A 16,901-nucleotide genomic window follows, 5' to 3' on the forward strand; every position below is an offset into this window, starting at 1 on the left:
TGATTTTATCTAAAGCTGTTTTGTTTTTCATCTTGGCAAGCAAGCAGTTTTTGCTAGAGTGTTTTTGCTCAGCTCTCTTAGCAGTGCAAGAAAGTAGTCATCGTCTAAAAATCAGTATAAATTGTAAAGACTGAAATTCGCTTTCTTCTGAATTAAGAACAGCTACAATCTTAGAATATTAAAAAGAAAATGTAGCCAGACTTGATTATCCATAGAGGCTGGGCAGCAAAAATAACTGAAATCAACAAAGGATTCAGAAACGTTTTCCCCCACTGAACTTTTTGCTAGAGCTTTTACCAACCAAAAAGCCTGACCTTTTGATCCTTAGCTTTCAACTAAGGTGAGTAGCCTGGAAAGGTAATCAAAAGAAAAGGGTAGGAGAAGAGAAGGACTTGGGTAATGAACAAATGAAGTAATACACCTCTTCATATTAAGAATTAGCTCTACATTGCCAGTTATAGAATACTCATGAGTGGTTAGCCTATTTTTTGTGTAGAATGAACTTTATCCCTTGATTCTTTTTAAGACTTTTATAGGAAAAGATTAGAAAAAGAAAATGTGTTTGGGCTTGGAAACTGCACCACATAGGTGTTGTGAGAGAGAGTTTTGTATGGGTAGGGTCCAGCCTCAGAGTCCTAAATCTGCAGGACCTGGTTGTGTTAACACTAAGCTATAAGGGTAGATTGATCCTCCAACCGTCTCCCTTCCCTAAAGCCTGTTTTGGCTAGGGAGACTTTGAAATGATAGCTAGGGAGTTGTTACATATGCCCAGTCTTATGCGCAATTGTCCCCTTGTTTTCTGGGTCTGCTTGAACTCCCAGCATGCGTGGCAGTGTGCTCCAGAAATGAGTTCCATCTACTTCCATTTCAGCCTTGGCTCACATCCGGTCTGACTCAGTGCTTGGATGCCCTTGTTTATAAATAAACAACATACATTGTGGTTGTATGTCAAGATAGTTTCAAGATGTATCAAATGAGCTCATACAAAGAAAACTAATTCCAAATGGTGTTGTTCTGTGACCAGCAGGGATTTAGGAAACTGCTTCAATTTACCCTCTTCTTTCCTCCTAAACCAACCTTCTAGCTGTATGTCTCACCTCTTCCAGTCAAATAAATGGTATTTATTAAGTATTTACTGTGTGCAGAGCATTGTACTAAGTGCCTGGGAAAAGTATAGTACAACAGAGTTGGTAGATGCGATCCCCTGTACACTTCTTGTGGGCAGGGAAAACAGACCCCAAACAGATTAGGGATAGGGGAAATAGAGTGTAAGAATATTATGTATTGTGGGGCAGGGGTGAGTATCAAAGTGCTAAAATGGTACACAGCCAACTGCATAATCGATGCAGAGGGGAGGGGGGGGAATAGGAATCATAAAGGGCTTCCCCTTCCCCTTCTCCCCTCTTTCAAATCCCTCCTATAATCCCACTTGCACCAACAAGCCTTCTCCAATTAACTCCTGACACTTGGTCATATCAGTCCATCCACCATCTCTAGCAGTTACTGTCCCTCAGAATTTACCAGTGATCAATTTTATGGTCAGTTTATTCTGGTTATCCTATTTGCAAATGTTTTTGTCTGTCCCCCACTAGAATGTAAATTCCTTGTGGGTAGGAAATGTCTCAAACTTCTGTTGCACTTTTCTAAGCATTTAGGTACGATGCATTGTACCTGGTGGATTAAATAACTACTGATATTCAGAATTTATGGGTTGGAGTCCTAATTGTATAAGTTACTTTTCCATAAAAAGTATCCATGAAGGCTGTCACATGTTAAATATGCAATTTAATCTTTTAACTACATATCTTTAGTAGTAGTTAAGGACACCAGTTTTAGAAGCATGCTGTTCCTCAGAAGGTTGGAGAGGAGCTACTAGGCTTATAGGGTCATCAAATTCTAATGATTAGTTGGATTGGATTAGAGTTGCTGACACTATGCTGAAGCCGTTTCCCATATTTTGTATGGACTGTGAGAAGGCTATGAAGAGGAGGCAACACAAAATTTGGAAGATTGTGTTAGAAATTGTTTCTGATTCTCTGGGTAACTTTTATCACTCCGGCAAGCTGCAGAAGTTACCAAAAGTTCACGAAAGGCTTGTGAGTGCAGGCTGACATACAGGAGATAATAGGCTACTTTGCAGAGTTGGCAAAATTCCACTATCTGGTGATCATTCTGAAGAAAATTGAGGTCAAGTACCAACCTGCACTTGGGAACCTGATGATGTAGCCCAAGATTGCCACTGGAGATAGAGAACTCGAAGCTCCTGAATCGGTTTCTGCTACCTCAGCAGTACCCCGATAACAGAGTAGACAACTGAATCAGGAAGCCAGTATCTCCAAAGATGCAATGTAGATGTTGACCTCTGGGAAGTAATAGCAGTAATCTGGCAAGCAGCCAGTAAAGCATCAGGGGAATCACAAATAGCGAAGATTGCTATGTGTTGTTCTAGGCAGCAGACAGATTATATATGTACCTCAAATGGATCATGCATTGGAATTTGTACACATCAGCTTACTTAATGGGTTATAACATGTCAGTAATAGCATCTTTAAACCTGAACAGCAATTCTAAGTATTCTATCCCATGCTGCATAATGTAGCAACCTATGTTCTGTTGTTTTCAGTGTATATAAATTGAGTCGGATTGATTCCTGTTGCTTTTTTGTTGTTTGTTGGTGTATGCTTTAAAATCAACTGGATATAAGGTCAATTTCAATTACATTTTTATCTATTAAAAAAACAAAAGGAGCTAATTATTCTAAATGCTGCATAATTATATTGCCACTAATGAACCAGGGTGGAAGTTAAAGGTGAAGTTTTGTCTCTTCAGAGTTTCAAGATAATTTTAAGCAATGTTTAGGGACTGAAACTTAAGTTTCCTAGTTAGGTGGGTATTTCCACATACAAGATAGAAAAATCCACAGCTGTGCAGTTGAGAATTTAAACTCTCATTGCCTGCCTGCGTGGTGAGTTTAGACCATCTGGGCTATCAAAAACTAGTGAATTGCAAGGGAGTAGATTAGAGAAGGGAAGAGCAAATGCTATATGGCAATACTTTAAAAAAGAGAGTATGCTTGAATTAGTATTGGTTACCTCCTGCTTTTATAATTTCACCATGCATCTTCAGCTGTGAAAAAGTAGTTCAGACTAATGTTAGAAATTCAATATATCCACTCAAAGGCTTATTCCAACTGAAATCCTGGCCTGTTTTTTCACTCAAGCCCTTTTCCTCTTCCGTTTTAAACAATGGTATGAGGTAAGTCTGGAATCTCAGCAAATACGCTTTGCTCAAAATGTTCTTCGATTGGTCTAGACACTACTTGTAGGACTGTCCCGTTATAATGCAGGCCTCAGGGGTCATGTTGAGAGATTGTTAGAGAGAGGCCCCAGTTGATCTCAGGCAGACTTAACATATTCATACTCAAAATCCTGAGAAACCAAGAGCCCAAGTTCGAAAACCAACTCATGAAGAAACAGTTTGGTATAGCCACTGTGGAATTTTGGCCCAGAACTGATTAGTTAACATGAAAATTTGGGGGTTGTATTTCATATCCCTAGCTAAAAATATGTGGAGTCCCTTGTGAAAGTTGTCACATTTATTCAAAAAATTCTAGTAGCTCTTTGAGAAGATACTGAATGCAGTGAGAATTACTGCATATACATTTTAGGGCAGACTGTACAATAAAATGTACTATAAACCTATTTAGAATGGAGTAAAGAGAAAAGTGGTAGAGCAGTGGGAAAAGTTAAAGGTGAGGAGGTGGAAGGCACTCAGCGCACACAATTCTTTGGTGTTGGCGGGGACTGTTTTGTTCAGAGCTTTAAGTAGCATTACAAATATTTGCAAGTTCTCAAGGAGAAACTGATTTTTGGAACTTGGAATAGCAGTGAGGAAAGAGATTTTGTTGTCTTCCTATTACCCACAAGTGCTTGTAGCATTAAAAAGTTTCAGATCCTTACAAATCCATTCCATTTCGTGATCTAATTCCCCCCCCCCCCCCCCCCCCGCAATCTGGCCTTGATTATTATTTTAGCTGTTATAGGTGGTCTTGGATAAGTCAGTTAATGTATTATGACGATCCCCGCTAAAACCTGGTGTTCTTTGTTCAGTGGTAAGCTGATCCTGAGGAAGAGGTCCAAACAGGAAGCAGGTCACAGCCCGATGCCTGAGCTGGAAGCTTCTCTGCTACTCCTCCCCTTCCTTTTCACTGACGGCTGCGGCCTCTGGAGAATAGCTGGGGGAGAGCTGCTAGGGAGCGTGTCTCTTTGGGAGGGAGTGATGAGTGGTAGACTGAAAGATCTGGCTGCATTACGTGATGGGTTTTGGCTGCTTCTTCAATTGGAATAGAAATGACAGGGTGCCAGACCATCTGCCTTAGAGCCCCTGAAAAAGGCAGTTCGGAGCCATTCCTACAATTGCTATCATGCCATTGGCATAATCGGGGAGTCCTGAGTGGTTTCTGTGAAGCACCCTGAGTAGGCTGATTTGGGGAGTATGAGGCAAAAATGAACCTCTTGAAATTTGAAGGAGTCCATCAAAATAACCTGTGTCTACGCATCCAACAAATTATCTTGGGGCCTCTTAAGCACTTAACTTTGCTTCTCAAGCAGGTTCTCACCTCCTTCTGTGTCTCTGATAAGAGCTTTCAAATGCCACACTCGGAGACTTCTGACCTTACTGTGAGAAACAAATCTGACTTGTGGTGCCTCGGTTTGCGAGGTAAGGTAGCCATGAAAATAAGCCTTTGCCCAGAGCCCTAATTTACTCAGGCTTTCTTTTCTGTTCTTTTTAGTTTAGGTCTCCATGGAAATCTGGCGCAGGGGGTATTTCAAAGGTAGTTGCTGCTGACACTTGGGGTCTCCGTTACATTGGAAATTTCTTGAAGGCAGAGAGGATGCTATGTGCCAGGCTCTGGAGTAATACAAGATAATCAGGTTTTCACGGTCCCCATTCCTCACTGGATTCACGGTATAAGAAGGAGGGAGTGCAAATATTGAATCTCCATTTCACAGATGAGGAAACTGAAGCACAGAGAAGTTAAGCAACTTACCCAAGGTTGCACAGCAGGCAACTGGCAGATTGAGGCTTAGAACCCAGGCCCTACTAGCTCCGTGCCACACTGCTGTTACTGACTTCCCCTAAAGACATAAGAAGAATATGGGGGGATGGGGTGAAGATGGACATAAGAGGGACACATGTGCACTGAGATACTTAATACATCAATCTAAATAAGGCTCTTGCCCTTGAAGAATTTCCATTCCACAGGAATATTCAAGCATGCACCAGCAGCAACTACCCATGGAGTTCCCTACTGGCCTACATTTTCATGAAAACTTAGAGGCAACAGAAAGGAGAAGCTGGGTAATGTACAATAGGGACCAAATCTGATTTTGTTGAAGATTATTTACAAGTTATTTCTGAAGACTAGGACAAAGGGAAAGAAGGATAGAAGTTCAGGTCATGTGTCTGTCATGCAAGTCCCTTTTTCCTCATGGTCTAAATTTCCTCACCTATGAAAAGGAAATGTCTTAACTTACAGGTGCATTAAGTCCAATAAGCAATAAAGAAAATGTTATAAAAAGAGTAAAGATTAAAAACAGTAGAGCAGTTAAAAAAAAGTACAACACACACACACACACACACAAACATAACATCTGTTGGTCACTTTCTACCCACTCTGAATCTAACTGTTGAGCTGTTGGGGGAGCTAAGGGACTCAGCTTGAACATGTTCACCTGCTAGTATGGTTTCCTTCAGCCTCAGCTCCTAGAACCACCTTCTACTCCTGGTTTCAGCTTCTGCATGTCCTCACTTGTACATGCTTCCTCACTAAAAGCCTCTAATTCCACTCTATTAAACCCCTGTTGTCCACTTCTCTCCTTCCTGAGTTGAAAATGACAGTTTTCATGGATATTCTATTACCTGGGCTGCCCAAACAGTCCATTTTTCTAGCACACAAATCTAGATTCATGGGTCTTAAAAGAAAAATTGAAAAGAAAACACATTATTAATAATTGTGGTCTCTGTTAAGCCCTTACCTTGTATAAGCACCAGGGTAGATGCTAGTTAATCAGGTCAAAGTCCCCACCTTTTATAATAGATACACAAGAGAAGGTGACCTGATAATGACACACGTGTTCATAATCATATTGAAGAGATGAGAATAGTAATTTTTTTTAATCCAGAAGATTCAGTGAGTATTTGCAGCCATATTCACTTAATCCATATTAGCTTTCTGAATATTTTTTTCTGTTTCTCCCTGATTAAGTTCTTTGAAAGCAAGAAATGTATCTTGCTACTAGCAAAATCTTCCAAGCCCAAAGTACAGTACCTACAATCTAGCCTGAGATCAATAAATGCCACTGATGTAATCAGTTGTATTTTATACTAACCTGCCCAATCTGTTTTCTGTTGGACCTTTCAAAATTCTTTTGGATGCTTACTGCATTCAGGTCACCAGTAGTTTTTGTTTGCACTTTTTCATTTTCCCTTGTCATCTCTTCATATGCATTTACTTAAGTTGGCTTCTAAACTTGCTAGCAGTACCCAGCTTTAAAAGACATTTTACAAAGGAAAAATGTGGCTGTTTTTTAAAATTGCACAATTGACACCCAGTTGATTATTTTTAAGTCTCCTGAGCCATTCGTATTTTAGAAGTGAAGAATGCCGCGAGATGAATTGGATGAGAAGGCAGCTCAGAAGTTCTGATCTCCAGAATTTGGAATGTATTTTAAGAATTAAGCTCTTTGAGGGATGGGGACTTTTCCTCTGCCTCCTCTAACTGCTGTTTTGTACTCTTCATTTTTAGTGCTTGTTTCAGCTGTAGCAATATCTTATGAATCCGGATAGCTGATTATAATTTCAAGGATGCTAAAACACCTAATAATTTTGATCTTGTAAGTCTTTTTATTAGGGTATTTCATCATCTGAGTAGCTCAGTGTTAAACATTTGGACACAAATTGCAGAGGACAATAGGACAGTTTGAAATTCCGCAGGATTGCTAATGCAAATGAGTCATTTTAGTGACAAAGAGCCCAAATACAAGACCAGACCTGACTTCATTCGCAGGCAAGGTGGGGCGCATTGATGCATATAATGCCCATACTCAAAATCTAATGTTTGGAAGATAATCAAGGTACAGAGACTGCATATTCAAGAAAAAAAATTCTCTTTCAGTTCAAATTTTACCTTTGATCCAAGTTTTGGGTTTTTGGCAATCAACAATTGCACAACAACACTTTTTCTTTTTGAAACAAGGGGTCCCTCGGTTATTCTTGCTTTTATACTAAAAATGCTTCTCCTTGAAGAAGACATCCCAGGTTAATCCCTGAGGCTCCAGGCATTACGGTAAGCCCATACTATTATCTTTTATAAAAGGATCTTTACATGTGATGAGTCTTGCATATTTATTCTTCCATTTGGCATTGTAATTTTTAATAATAATTATTATTATAATGGTGTTTGTTAAGCACTTACTATATGCCAAGCACTGTTCTAAGCACTGGGATGGATACAAGGTATTCAGGTTGTTCCACGTGGGACTCACAGTCATTTCACAGATCCCCATTTTACGGATGAGGTAACTGAGGCACAGAGAAATGAAGCGACTTGCCCAAAGTCACACAGGTGACAAGTGGTGGAGCTGGGATTAGAACCCACTACCTCTGACTCCCAAGTCCATGCCCTTTCCACTTAGCCATGCTGATTGTTTACTCTAGTAGGCTGTAAACTCCCCAAGAGAAGGATCCTTTGTTATTTTTCACGTTATTAATACACATAGTGCACCCTCAAAATGTAGGGGCTGTATAATGACCACAGCATATGTTTTAATAGGCTTTTGGGGATGAAGGGAAAAGAGATGCTATTTGGGGAGCAGGCACATTTGATATGATCTAGAAGTTATTGGTAGAACCAGATTTTCCCACTACAGTGTATTTCAAAATCACTGTACGCATAATGTATGCATTGAGTTCCTGTGTCTGACTTCCCAGATAATTATTTTTGAAACATCTGTACCTTTGGACCAGGCACCCAGTGAAAGTGTTTAAGGATTCCGATGCAAGTGGGTTATTTTGGTTAATCAAGGAGGTTGTTTACACCTTATTGAACAAAGCGTATGCAGTACAAGTTCTACTCAATTTTGGGCAGATGGCCATTTCCAGAGTCTGGCCCAAACAAGTTCTCACAGACAAGAATTGTCTCTCTCATCTGCCCTGAAGGCTTTCTCTGTGGACTCATTCCCTGTACTCTTTCATACTCTCTCCCCCTCTCTCCCCCTCCTTCCAAATGAGCTTTCCTACCCAGTAAAACTAGTGTTTGGATTCCCTTGAAAAATTTACTATTCTCTATTAGCAATGCTGTGGCTAAATGTAGAGATCATTCTTGCTCTTGGATATAGACTGCATTGGAGAGTGGAGTGGCAGGAAGAGCAGTAATGCAGTGAGTTAGCTAGAGATGAGTCAGAGATGATTCCAAGATTACAAGTGTCCTGAAATGGGGCACAGTAATCCTACTATTGATGTGAAATATTTGACTATTCATTCATTCAATAGTATTTATTGAGCGCTTACTATGTGCAGAGCACTGTACTAAGCGCTTGGGATGAACAAGTCGGCAACAGATAGAGACAGTCCCTGCCGTTTGATGGGCTTACAGTCTAATGGGGGGAGACGGACAGACAAGAACAATGGCAATAAACAGCGTCAAGGGGTAGAACATCTCGTAAAAACAATGGCGACTAAATAGAATCAAGGCGATGTACAATTCATTAACAAAATAAATAGGGTAACGAAAATATATACAGTTGAGCGGACGAGTACAGTGCTGTGGGGATGGGAAGGGAGAGGTGGAGGAGCAGAGGGAAAAGGGGAAAATGAGGCTTTAGCTGCGGAGAGGTAAAGGGGGGATGGCAGAGGGAGTAGAGGGGGAAGAGGAGCTCAGTCTGGGAACGCCTCTTGGAGGAGGTGATTTTTAAGTAGGGTTTTGAAGAGGGAAAGAGAATCAGTTTGGCGGAGGTGAGGAGGGAGGGCGTTCCGGGACCGCGGGAGGACGTGACCCAGGGGTCGACGGCGGGATAGGCGAGACCGAGGGACGGTGAGGAGGTGGGCGGCAGAGGAGCGGAGGGTGCGGGGTGGGCGGTAGAAAGAGAGAAGGGAGGAGAGGTAGGAAGGGGCAAGGTGATGGAGAGCCTTGAAGCCTAGAGTGAGGAGTTTTTGTTTGGAGCGGAGGTCGATAGGCAACCACTGGAGTTGTTTAAGAAGGGGAGTGACATGCCCAGATCGTTTCTGCAGGAAGATGAGCTGGGCAGCGGAGTGAAGAATAGACCGGAGCGGGGCGAGAGAGGAGGAAGGGAGGTCAGAGAGAAGGCTGACACAGTAGTCTAGCCGGGATATAACGAGACTAATGAAGAACTAGACCCAGACCTAAAAATTGAATCTCATTTCGTCTTGACCAATCCCCTGTTTCACGTATGTTAGGTATTAGAAGAGCATGTGTGCAATGTGTACACTTGTATATTGCCATATTAGTGTTATTTATTGAGCACTTAACTAGGGGTAGACCACTGTAGTAGGAATTTATAATGGAATAAAAATGCACGGTCCCAGAAGATTATACTCTTTCTCTCAGGGGTTGGGGGAAATTATTTCTTTTAGTCCAATTCTTTGGGGCCATTTGATTGATCTAGTACCTGTTGTCCAACTACGTTCTTATTAATAAATCACTTTTCTTTATTTTTAATTGTAGACTGTGGACATCCATAAAGAGAAAGTGGCCCGCAGAGAGATAGGCATTTTGACAACCAATAAGAACACATCAAGAACTCACAAAATCATAGCACCTGCAAACATGGAACGTCCTGTAAGGTACATTCGAAAACCTATAGACTACACAATGCTGGATGATGTGGGCCATGGTGTAAAGGTAAGCATTTCTATAGACCAATGAATTTTTAGTTTGCAGATTAGTTGTACATGATAAGTAGGGAAATTACTAGACTCCTATTTAGCAATAACAACTTGGTTATATTTTGTAGTAGCACTACCCTTGGCACAAGTCAGAGCCTGTCATCATGAGACAGAGTAAATGTCCTTCAGGAAGTCCAAAATAAGGCACTTAAAAGAGACCTATCTTACTGTGTATGCTCATCTTGAGTAATTTACTAGTGCCTTTTTTTGATGAGCTGCATGCATGTGTATCCTAGTAAAAACAGAATCTAAGAGAATGATATCTGGGCAATTCAGAGTCTTAACATTAACTTAAACATGATTGAATAGTACTTAAAATATATTCTAGATTAGTTTACAGCAGTGGGGATCTGAATCTTTTAATTCCAGAAGATTGGTAAATGAGTTTGTCCACCTAGTACTACCTTTTTCAGTTTCAACAAGTTTATGCAGAGGGAATTAAACCAGCTGAAATCCATGAAACATTCATGGGATTTTTGTGATTCCTTCTCTCCGGCCTTGCCCCCTCTCCTTTCATTCTAGTCTGACTCCATTTTTGAACTTTTGTATTCTCTGCCTTAACTCTGCTCCACCCAGTCTCTTCAACCTTTAGATATTCTATACCTCCACGTATTTTAAACTCCCTATTTATGTGGGGAAAATACCTCCAATTCCAAGACCTTTCTGCTTTTTGTATGTTGAGGGTTTTAAAATTGGTAATCAGATAGGAAAAGTAAGTGAAATACTCAAATTGCTTATATTTCAGTACTTCAGTTTTACCTCTTTTATATAGTTTTGTCTCTTTGGCTTCTGTTGTCTTTCTCTTCTGTGAAATCGTAGCCCTGTTTTTTCCCCCTCCCGAGAAATGAGCCAACGTTTCCTTGTAAACAGTTTCTTTACAGCATTTAATTTGTATATGAAGCCTTTTGCCATCACTGTTCGTAGTCTAAACTAATTTGGATCAAGCATTCTGATAACTAAACCCCATTTTAATCCACTTTCTTGGATAAACCAATTTGGTTTACGTGTTATCTGAGTTCAGCTCAGGTACCAGTCAACTTTTGGATTATTCTGTCTCTAATGTTTGTTTTCTAAAGGTTGTTATTCCCATGGGATCATTCTTTATAAAGTGTCTGGAGGGTTAAAACTGCTCAAGGTAGATTTGCCTTTGGAATTTTTGGATTTATCTCAAGAAGACCCTCCAACAGCATGAGTTGAACAGGTCCCCAAGTGAAGGAACTTCTCTTGGGTTCCAACACATTTTTCAGTTAATAGTGACATTTGTTAAGCACTTACTATGTCCCAAGTACTGTACTAAGTGCTGGTGCAGGTACACGATAATCAGGTCCTATATGGGGCTTATAGTCTAAGTAGGAGGGAAAACAGATATTTAATCCCCATTTTGCAGACTAAGGAATTGAGGTGTAGCAAAGTTAAGTGGCTTGCCCAAGGTCACATAGCAAGTAAATGGTAGATCTGGGATTAGAACTCAGGTCCTCTGACGCGCAGGCTCTTTCTACTAGCCATATTGCTTCTCAGTTAATTAGAGAATTCTTTTAATTACCTCAGAGGACACTACCTTAAGCAACTGAGGGACGACTTCATGACAGACTCTCCCCTCTGAATAAAATAAGGGGAAAAATGCACAGATAACTCCCCTCTTCTCCCCATCACCCCGGCTAGTAGCAGTTCCTTTACAGAGAGGGAGAGGGGTAGAAAAGCAAAAGTTAATGATGATACCATAGAATTTATTTCTTGCAAGTTATATACAAAGCTTCTGTGTCTGACAACAGCTTAGTTCTAGAAAATCCTAAATTGCCTGTACAATGATTTTTGGGGTTTGATTCAGGTAAAAATTTCACATTTTATGGAAATTGGAGATGAGCTTCTTGTCCCCTGGTAAACCATCTGTTACTCGGTTTGGTTTGGTTTTTGTTTTTTCTTACTTTTGTTTCGTGTTTTTCAGAAGCTCGCTATGTTTTTAATAGGCTGAAGGTTCTAAAAGAAGTCTTCTTCTGGCTGTTTGTAATGTGGAATGAGTTTGACTTATAAGGCATTTTATTGCCTTTTCACTGTTTGAGTTGTACTGTTGTGCTCCCACATCAGTGGTACGTGCCAGGGAGTGGATCTTAGGGAGTACTATCTTCGTAAAAAGACGTTGCACATATATGGGTGGTATAAAACTCATTGCAGCTATTGAGGGGCCTGAGACTTGGTTGCCTCTAAACAGCAAACTTCTTCCACCTCTGAATTTTTCTAGTGAGCCAGTGATTTAATTTTGTGTCAGGGAAAGTACTTATTTAGGACTTTTGCCACAGGGCCAGTACCCCAGAACCAAGAAATATCCCCATTTCCTATTCAGTCCTGTTTATTGTGAGTTTAACTTTTGAGGTATGTGGGGATTTTAATCCTCTTGTGATTTCCCCTAAGGAAGTAGAACTTGTGGGGTAAGGTAAAAAGACTCAACAGTGAATGCACAGCTAAAATACAAATGCCAGGACCATCAAGTTGGACACTAGTACAATTCTTAGCACACAGTGGGTCTCCACAAATCTTGTAGAATAAATGAACAAACCACATGAGGATTAGGCAGTGGGAAAGATGAGTTGTTTTTATTCTGTTTCTACAGTTACAATACTTGGCTCGTTGCTCAGTAGTCCTTTACACAGTGCAATGAATCTTTGAAGGACTGGCATAAAAATTCAGTAATTTAAATTGTAAGAAGGTAGTATTAATTCACAATTGTACTTTCTCCCATGCCATGTTTATTCTCAGCTACTTCCTACTAAGGAAATAATTTGGCATAGAAATGTGAGCATGTATAAGTATTTGCCAGGTCCCAATTGTCAGCCTTTGGTAATGTAATTTCTAGCTAGTTGCTGTTTGCTTTTAGCTTTCTTTTTCATCCTTGATAATTTAGTCACGGTTCACATTTTACCATGTTATTCATAATATACTTTATTTTAAATAATCTTGAACATATTGTGTCCAACCTAAGATGCATGATTTGGCTTTAACATTAACAAATTCATATACCACTCATCCAAATTTTTGAAGTTTTCAAAATTTGCAAGAATTTACTGAATAATAATAATAATGATATTTATTAATCGCCTAGGGCCACAAGTGATTGTTTGTTCCCTTGTAGCTCTAGGCTATGAGGGTGGTGGTGAGTGGAGGGAAGTGTTTATTTTTAGCCCATGCCCCAGTCTTCCCCTGATCTACACATGACCAAGTGGATATTGCATTTCTGATCCTTCCTGGGACTCTTGATGAGATCCACGGGAATCTCAGACATAGGTGATCTGAACTAGATCCTGTCTTAAATTCAGCAGAGACAGTTTGCCATTTATTGCTTCCCTAAACTTAAGTGGAATTATAATAATACAAAAGGAATATTAGGTGTGACATTGTATATGCTATACGCATTCAGATTCCTAGTGATTTCTCTGAAAAGGAGAAATTTGACATTTCAAGATTGCTGGAATTTGGCTTGAGATTTTTAAAATGTTCAATGTGGAAAAAGTCAATTGTAAAGATTAGTTCAATACACTGGTAGGCAAATAGTTAATAAAGAAATAAAAGTTTGGCCCTAATAATAAATGCACATGACCCAGACATACAAAAATAACAAATACACAGTAATAAACATACACTCTAAGTGAATTGCAGTACTTACTTCCTGGCTATTTCTTTGTATGACACCACATATAATAAACCAAACAGAGACAGCAGGGGATCAGCTCCAGTTTCATTAGAGCGCACAGTTCCTGCAATAGATGAGGTGAAGAAATTGAAGTGATGAGTCCAACTTTGCTTTATGCCTGGGCAGAGGTGGGGAGTAACTCCCTGTCCCTTGCATAAATTGGGGTGCAGAACCTGGCCAGGAGAGGAGAGAGGAAAGAAAGGTGCTTCTTCCTTTCTATTTTCCCCTCCCTTTTCTTTGCAGTGCCCCTCAGGAAAAGAGAGCTGGCAAATTCCAGACTTGTTAAAACATCATTCAGAGTTCTTTCTCCAATTATTCCAGTGCTAGGTCCAGGAGAGCCTGATTGGAGCACACTATTACCAACAGTATATGTAGTAATAACTGAGCCCTTGCTTTAGCAAGACTTCATATTTATGAAATGCCCATTAATTTGAAAGTAATTTGTGTTGTGTAGATTTTAACTTGAACCAATTAAGATCAAATGGCTTTGGTTTCACATATCTGGTTCCTAGAAAATCCTCCATCAATTAAAGAAAACAGTTCATATTCTAGTGGAAACAAGTCCTCACGAGGAAAAAAGATTTAAAATTTGGTGTATGGACTCTTTCTCTGGAATTTAATGCTTAAAACTGGTCACTGATGTGCTGATGGGCAAAGTACCACCAAATCAAGGAAGCTATCAAGCCTTTGGGGTGCTGGCAGACAATATTTGGGATCAACAAAACACAGCTAAAATGAAACTCCATCTTTATTTGGTGATGCCTCATCTTTAATAATAATAATAATAATAATGTTGGTATTTGTTAAGCGCTTACTATGTGCCGAGCACTGTTCTAAGCGCTGGGGTAGATACAGGGTAGTCAGGTTGTCCCACGTGAGGCTCACAGTTAATCCCCATTTTACAGATGAAGTAACTGAGGCACAGAGAAGTTAAGTGACTTGCCCACAGTCACACAGCTGACAAGTGGCAGAGCTGGCGAACTCATGACCTCTGACGCCGAATTCCAGGCTCTTTCACTGAACCACGCTGCTTCCCCAACCACGCTGCTTCCCCTTTATGGAAGGGAGGCTTGCCCTTTCCCCAAACATTAGACTGCTTAAAATGTTTCAACAGCCTCCCCCTCCTAACCATGTTTACTGTTAAATGGCAGTTAATTAGTGAGGTCTTCAAATCCAAATTCCCAAGTCATCTGCCCAAAACCAGCTACTGTGTGGGAGATGGTCTTGTCTTGTCTTATGCTATTGAGTCATCATTGACCCTTAGCTACTCCATGGATACATCTCTCCCAGAACGCCCCACTCTCCATCAGCAATCGTTCTGGTAGTGAATCCAGAGTTTTCTTGGTAAAAATGTGGAAGTCGTTTACCGTTGCCAGTGAACTTGAGTCTCCACCCTCGACTCTCTCCCATAGCGTTGCTGCCCAGCACAGGTGAGTTTTGACTTGTAGCAAATTGCCTTCTATTTGCTAGCTGCTGCCCAAGCTAGGAATGGAATGGGTATGCCTCTGCTCGACTCTCCCTCCCGTAGCTAAGACTGGTAGAGTACTGGAAACACTCCAGGTGTGATCCTGGGGGTGGAGGGTCAGGGAGGTGATGAAGTAGGGTGGCCACAATGATAATGGGCAGATGGAAAATTTTGATGCACAGATTTATAAATGCTCTTACTATTTTAAGGAAACAAACCTCAAATAACAAGCTGTACCATTGGCAGTTAGAGAGCTGCAAACCAAAGGACAGGCTACAAGTGTGAGTTATGTTGAATGACTGCTCATCATCCCTTTTATTTGGCTTAGTGGAAAGAGCACGGGCTTGGGAGTCAGAGGACATGGGTTCTAATCCCAGCTCTGCCACTTTTCAGCTGTGTGACTTTGGGCAAGTCATTTAACTTCTCTGTGCTTCAGTTACCTCATCTGTAAAATGGGGATTAAGACTATGAGCCCCACCTGGGATAACCTGATTACCTTGTATCTCCCCCAGTGCTTATAACAGTGCTTGGCACATAGTAAGCGCTTAACAAATACCATCATTATTATTATTATTATTTAGTCCCGTCCACATGTCATCACCTGCAGAGTTCTCTGAATTCAGAGGTAATGTGTGTATATATTTGCATGTGCACATATTTGTGTGTGTGTGTGTATATATATATATATAAAGCTAAGATATATAATACAGCTCCACATAATACAAAATATACAATATCATGTGGGAAATCAATAAAATTCCACTTTCTTAGGTCATGTGAAATAGAGCAAACAAGATAAAGTAGCAAATCCTATTCCCAAGTGCTTTCTCCTTTTACTTGGATTTGCACCCTTTATTCACCCCACCCTCAGCTCCACAGCAGTTATGCACATATCCATAAGTTAGTTATTTATATTGTTATTGTTAGTTATATTGTCTAGACTCTAAGCTGTTTGTGGGCAGGGAACAGATCAACTAACTCTTTTAAATGGTACTCTTCCCAGTGCTCAGGAACAGTGCTCTGCTCACAGTAAATACATTCGATCAATTGAGTCCCCCCCATTATCAAATAATAGGGAATGTTTCTGCTAAATCTGTTGTATTGAACTTTCACAAGTGCTTAGTAGAGTGTTCTGCACATAGTAAGCACTCAATGAATACAATTGATTGATATTAAAGTTTCCAAAACAGGTGAATCAGATTTCTCTATTATGACTTTTAAAGCATTAAAAATCATCTCGCAGTTCTCATTGCCTGCTTAAATGTGTAGCTTTAGATACAAGATAATCAGATTGGATACAGTCTCTAACATGAGACTCAGGGTATAAGTAGGAGGTAAAGCAGGTATTGAATCCCCATTTTACTGATGAGGAAACTGGGGTACAGAGTAGTTAGGTAACTGGACCAAGGTGCCACAGCAGGCAAGTGGCCGAGGTGGGATTAGAACCCTAGTTCCTGTCTCCAGTCCAGTGCTCATTCCACTAGGCCACACTGCTGTTGTTTGAAGCTCCTCACTCTTCGGATGCTGGAATTAAGTTCAGATATAGGAAATTGGGAAGGGAAGATAGTGTTCTCTTCTTGTTGAGATATTTTTGTTTGTTTCCATTTATTTTAGGGCAGATGGCAGAACAGCAAGGTTGAATAGGGTATTTTTGAACAACTGATTTTTGAACTTCCTTTTATTATTTTTGAAAAAACAGTCCAAGTGGATATGTTTGTCTTATGGCTGTGACATTGGACTCCTATCTAGCCGTTTATGCCGCTAGCAGGGAAATTAAAAAAAAAA

At 40.3% G+C, this 16,901-nt stretch overlaps 1 protein-coding gene across 9 annotated transcripts in view; it reads left to right on the forward strand.

The window, feature by feature from the left end:
• Nucleotides 1-16,901, forward strand: part of ABI1 (abl interactor 1) — a 90,339-nt gene that overhangs the window by 46,795 nt on the left and 26,643 nt on the right. For all 9 annotated transcript variants that reach the window (XM_007667766.3, XM_001506809.5, XM_029077443.2 and 6 more), the window contains exon 3: nucleotides 9,746-9,922. In XM_007667766.3, coding sequence (XP_007665956.1) covers nucleotides 9,746-9,922 — 177 coding nt within the window. The remainder of the gene's footprint in view (nucleotides 1-9,745; nucleotides 9,923-16,901) is intronic.

This window comes from Ornithorhynchus anatinus, chromosome 13, assembly GCF_004115215.2.
Source record: "Ornithorhynchus anatinus isolate Pmale09 chromosome 13, mOrnAna1.pri.v4, whole genome shotgun sequence".
Lineage (NCBI taxonomy): Eukaryota > Metazoa > Chordata > Mammalia > Monotremata > Ornithorhynchidae > Ornithorhynchus > Ornithorhynchus anatinus.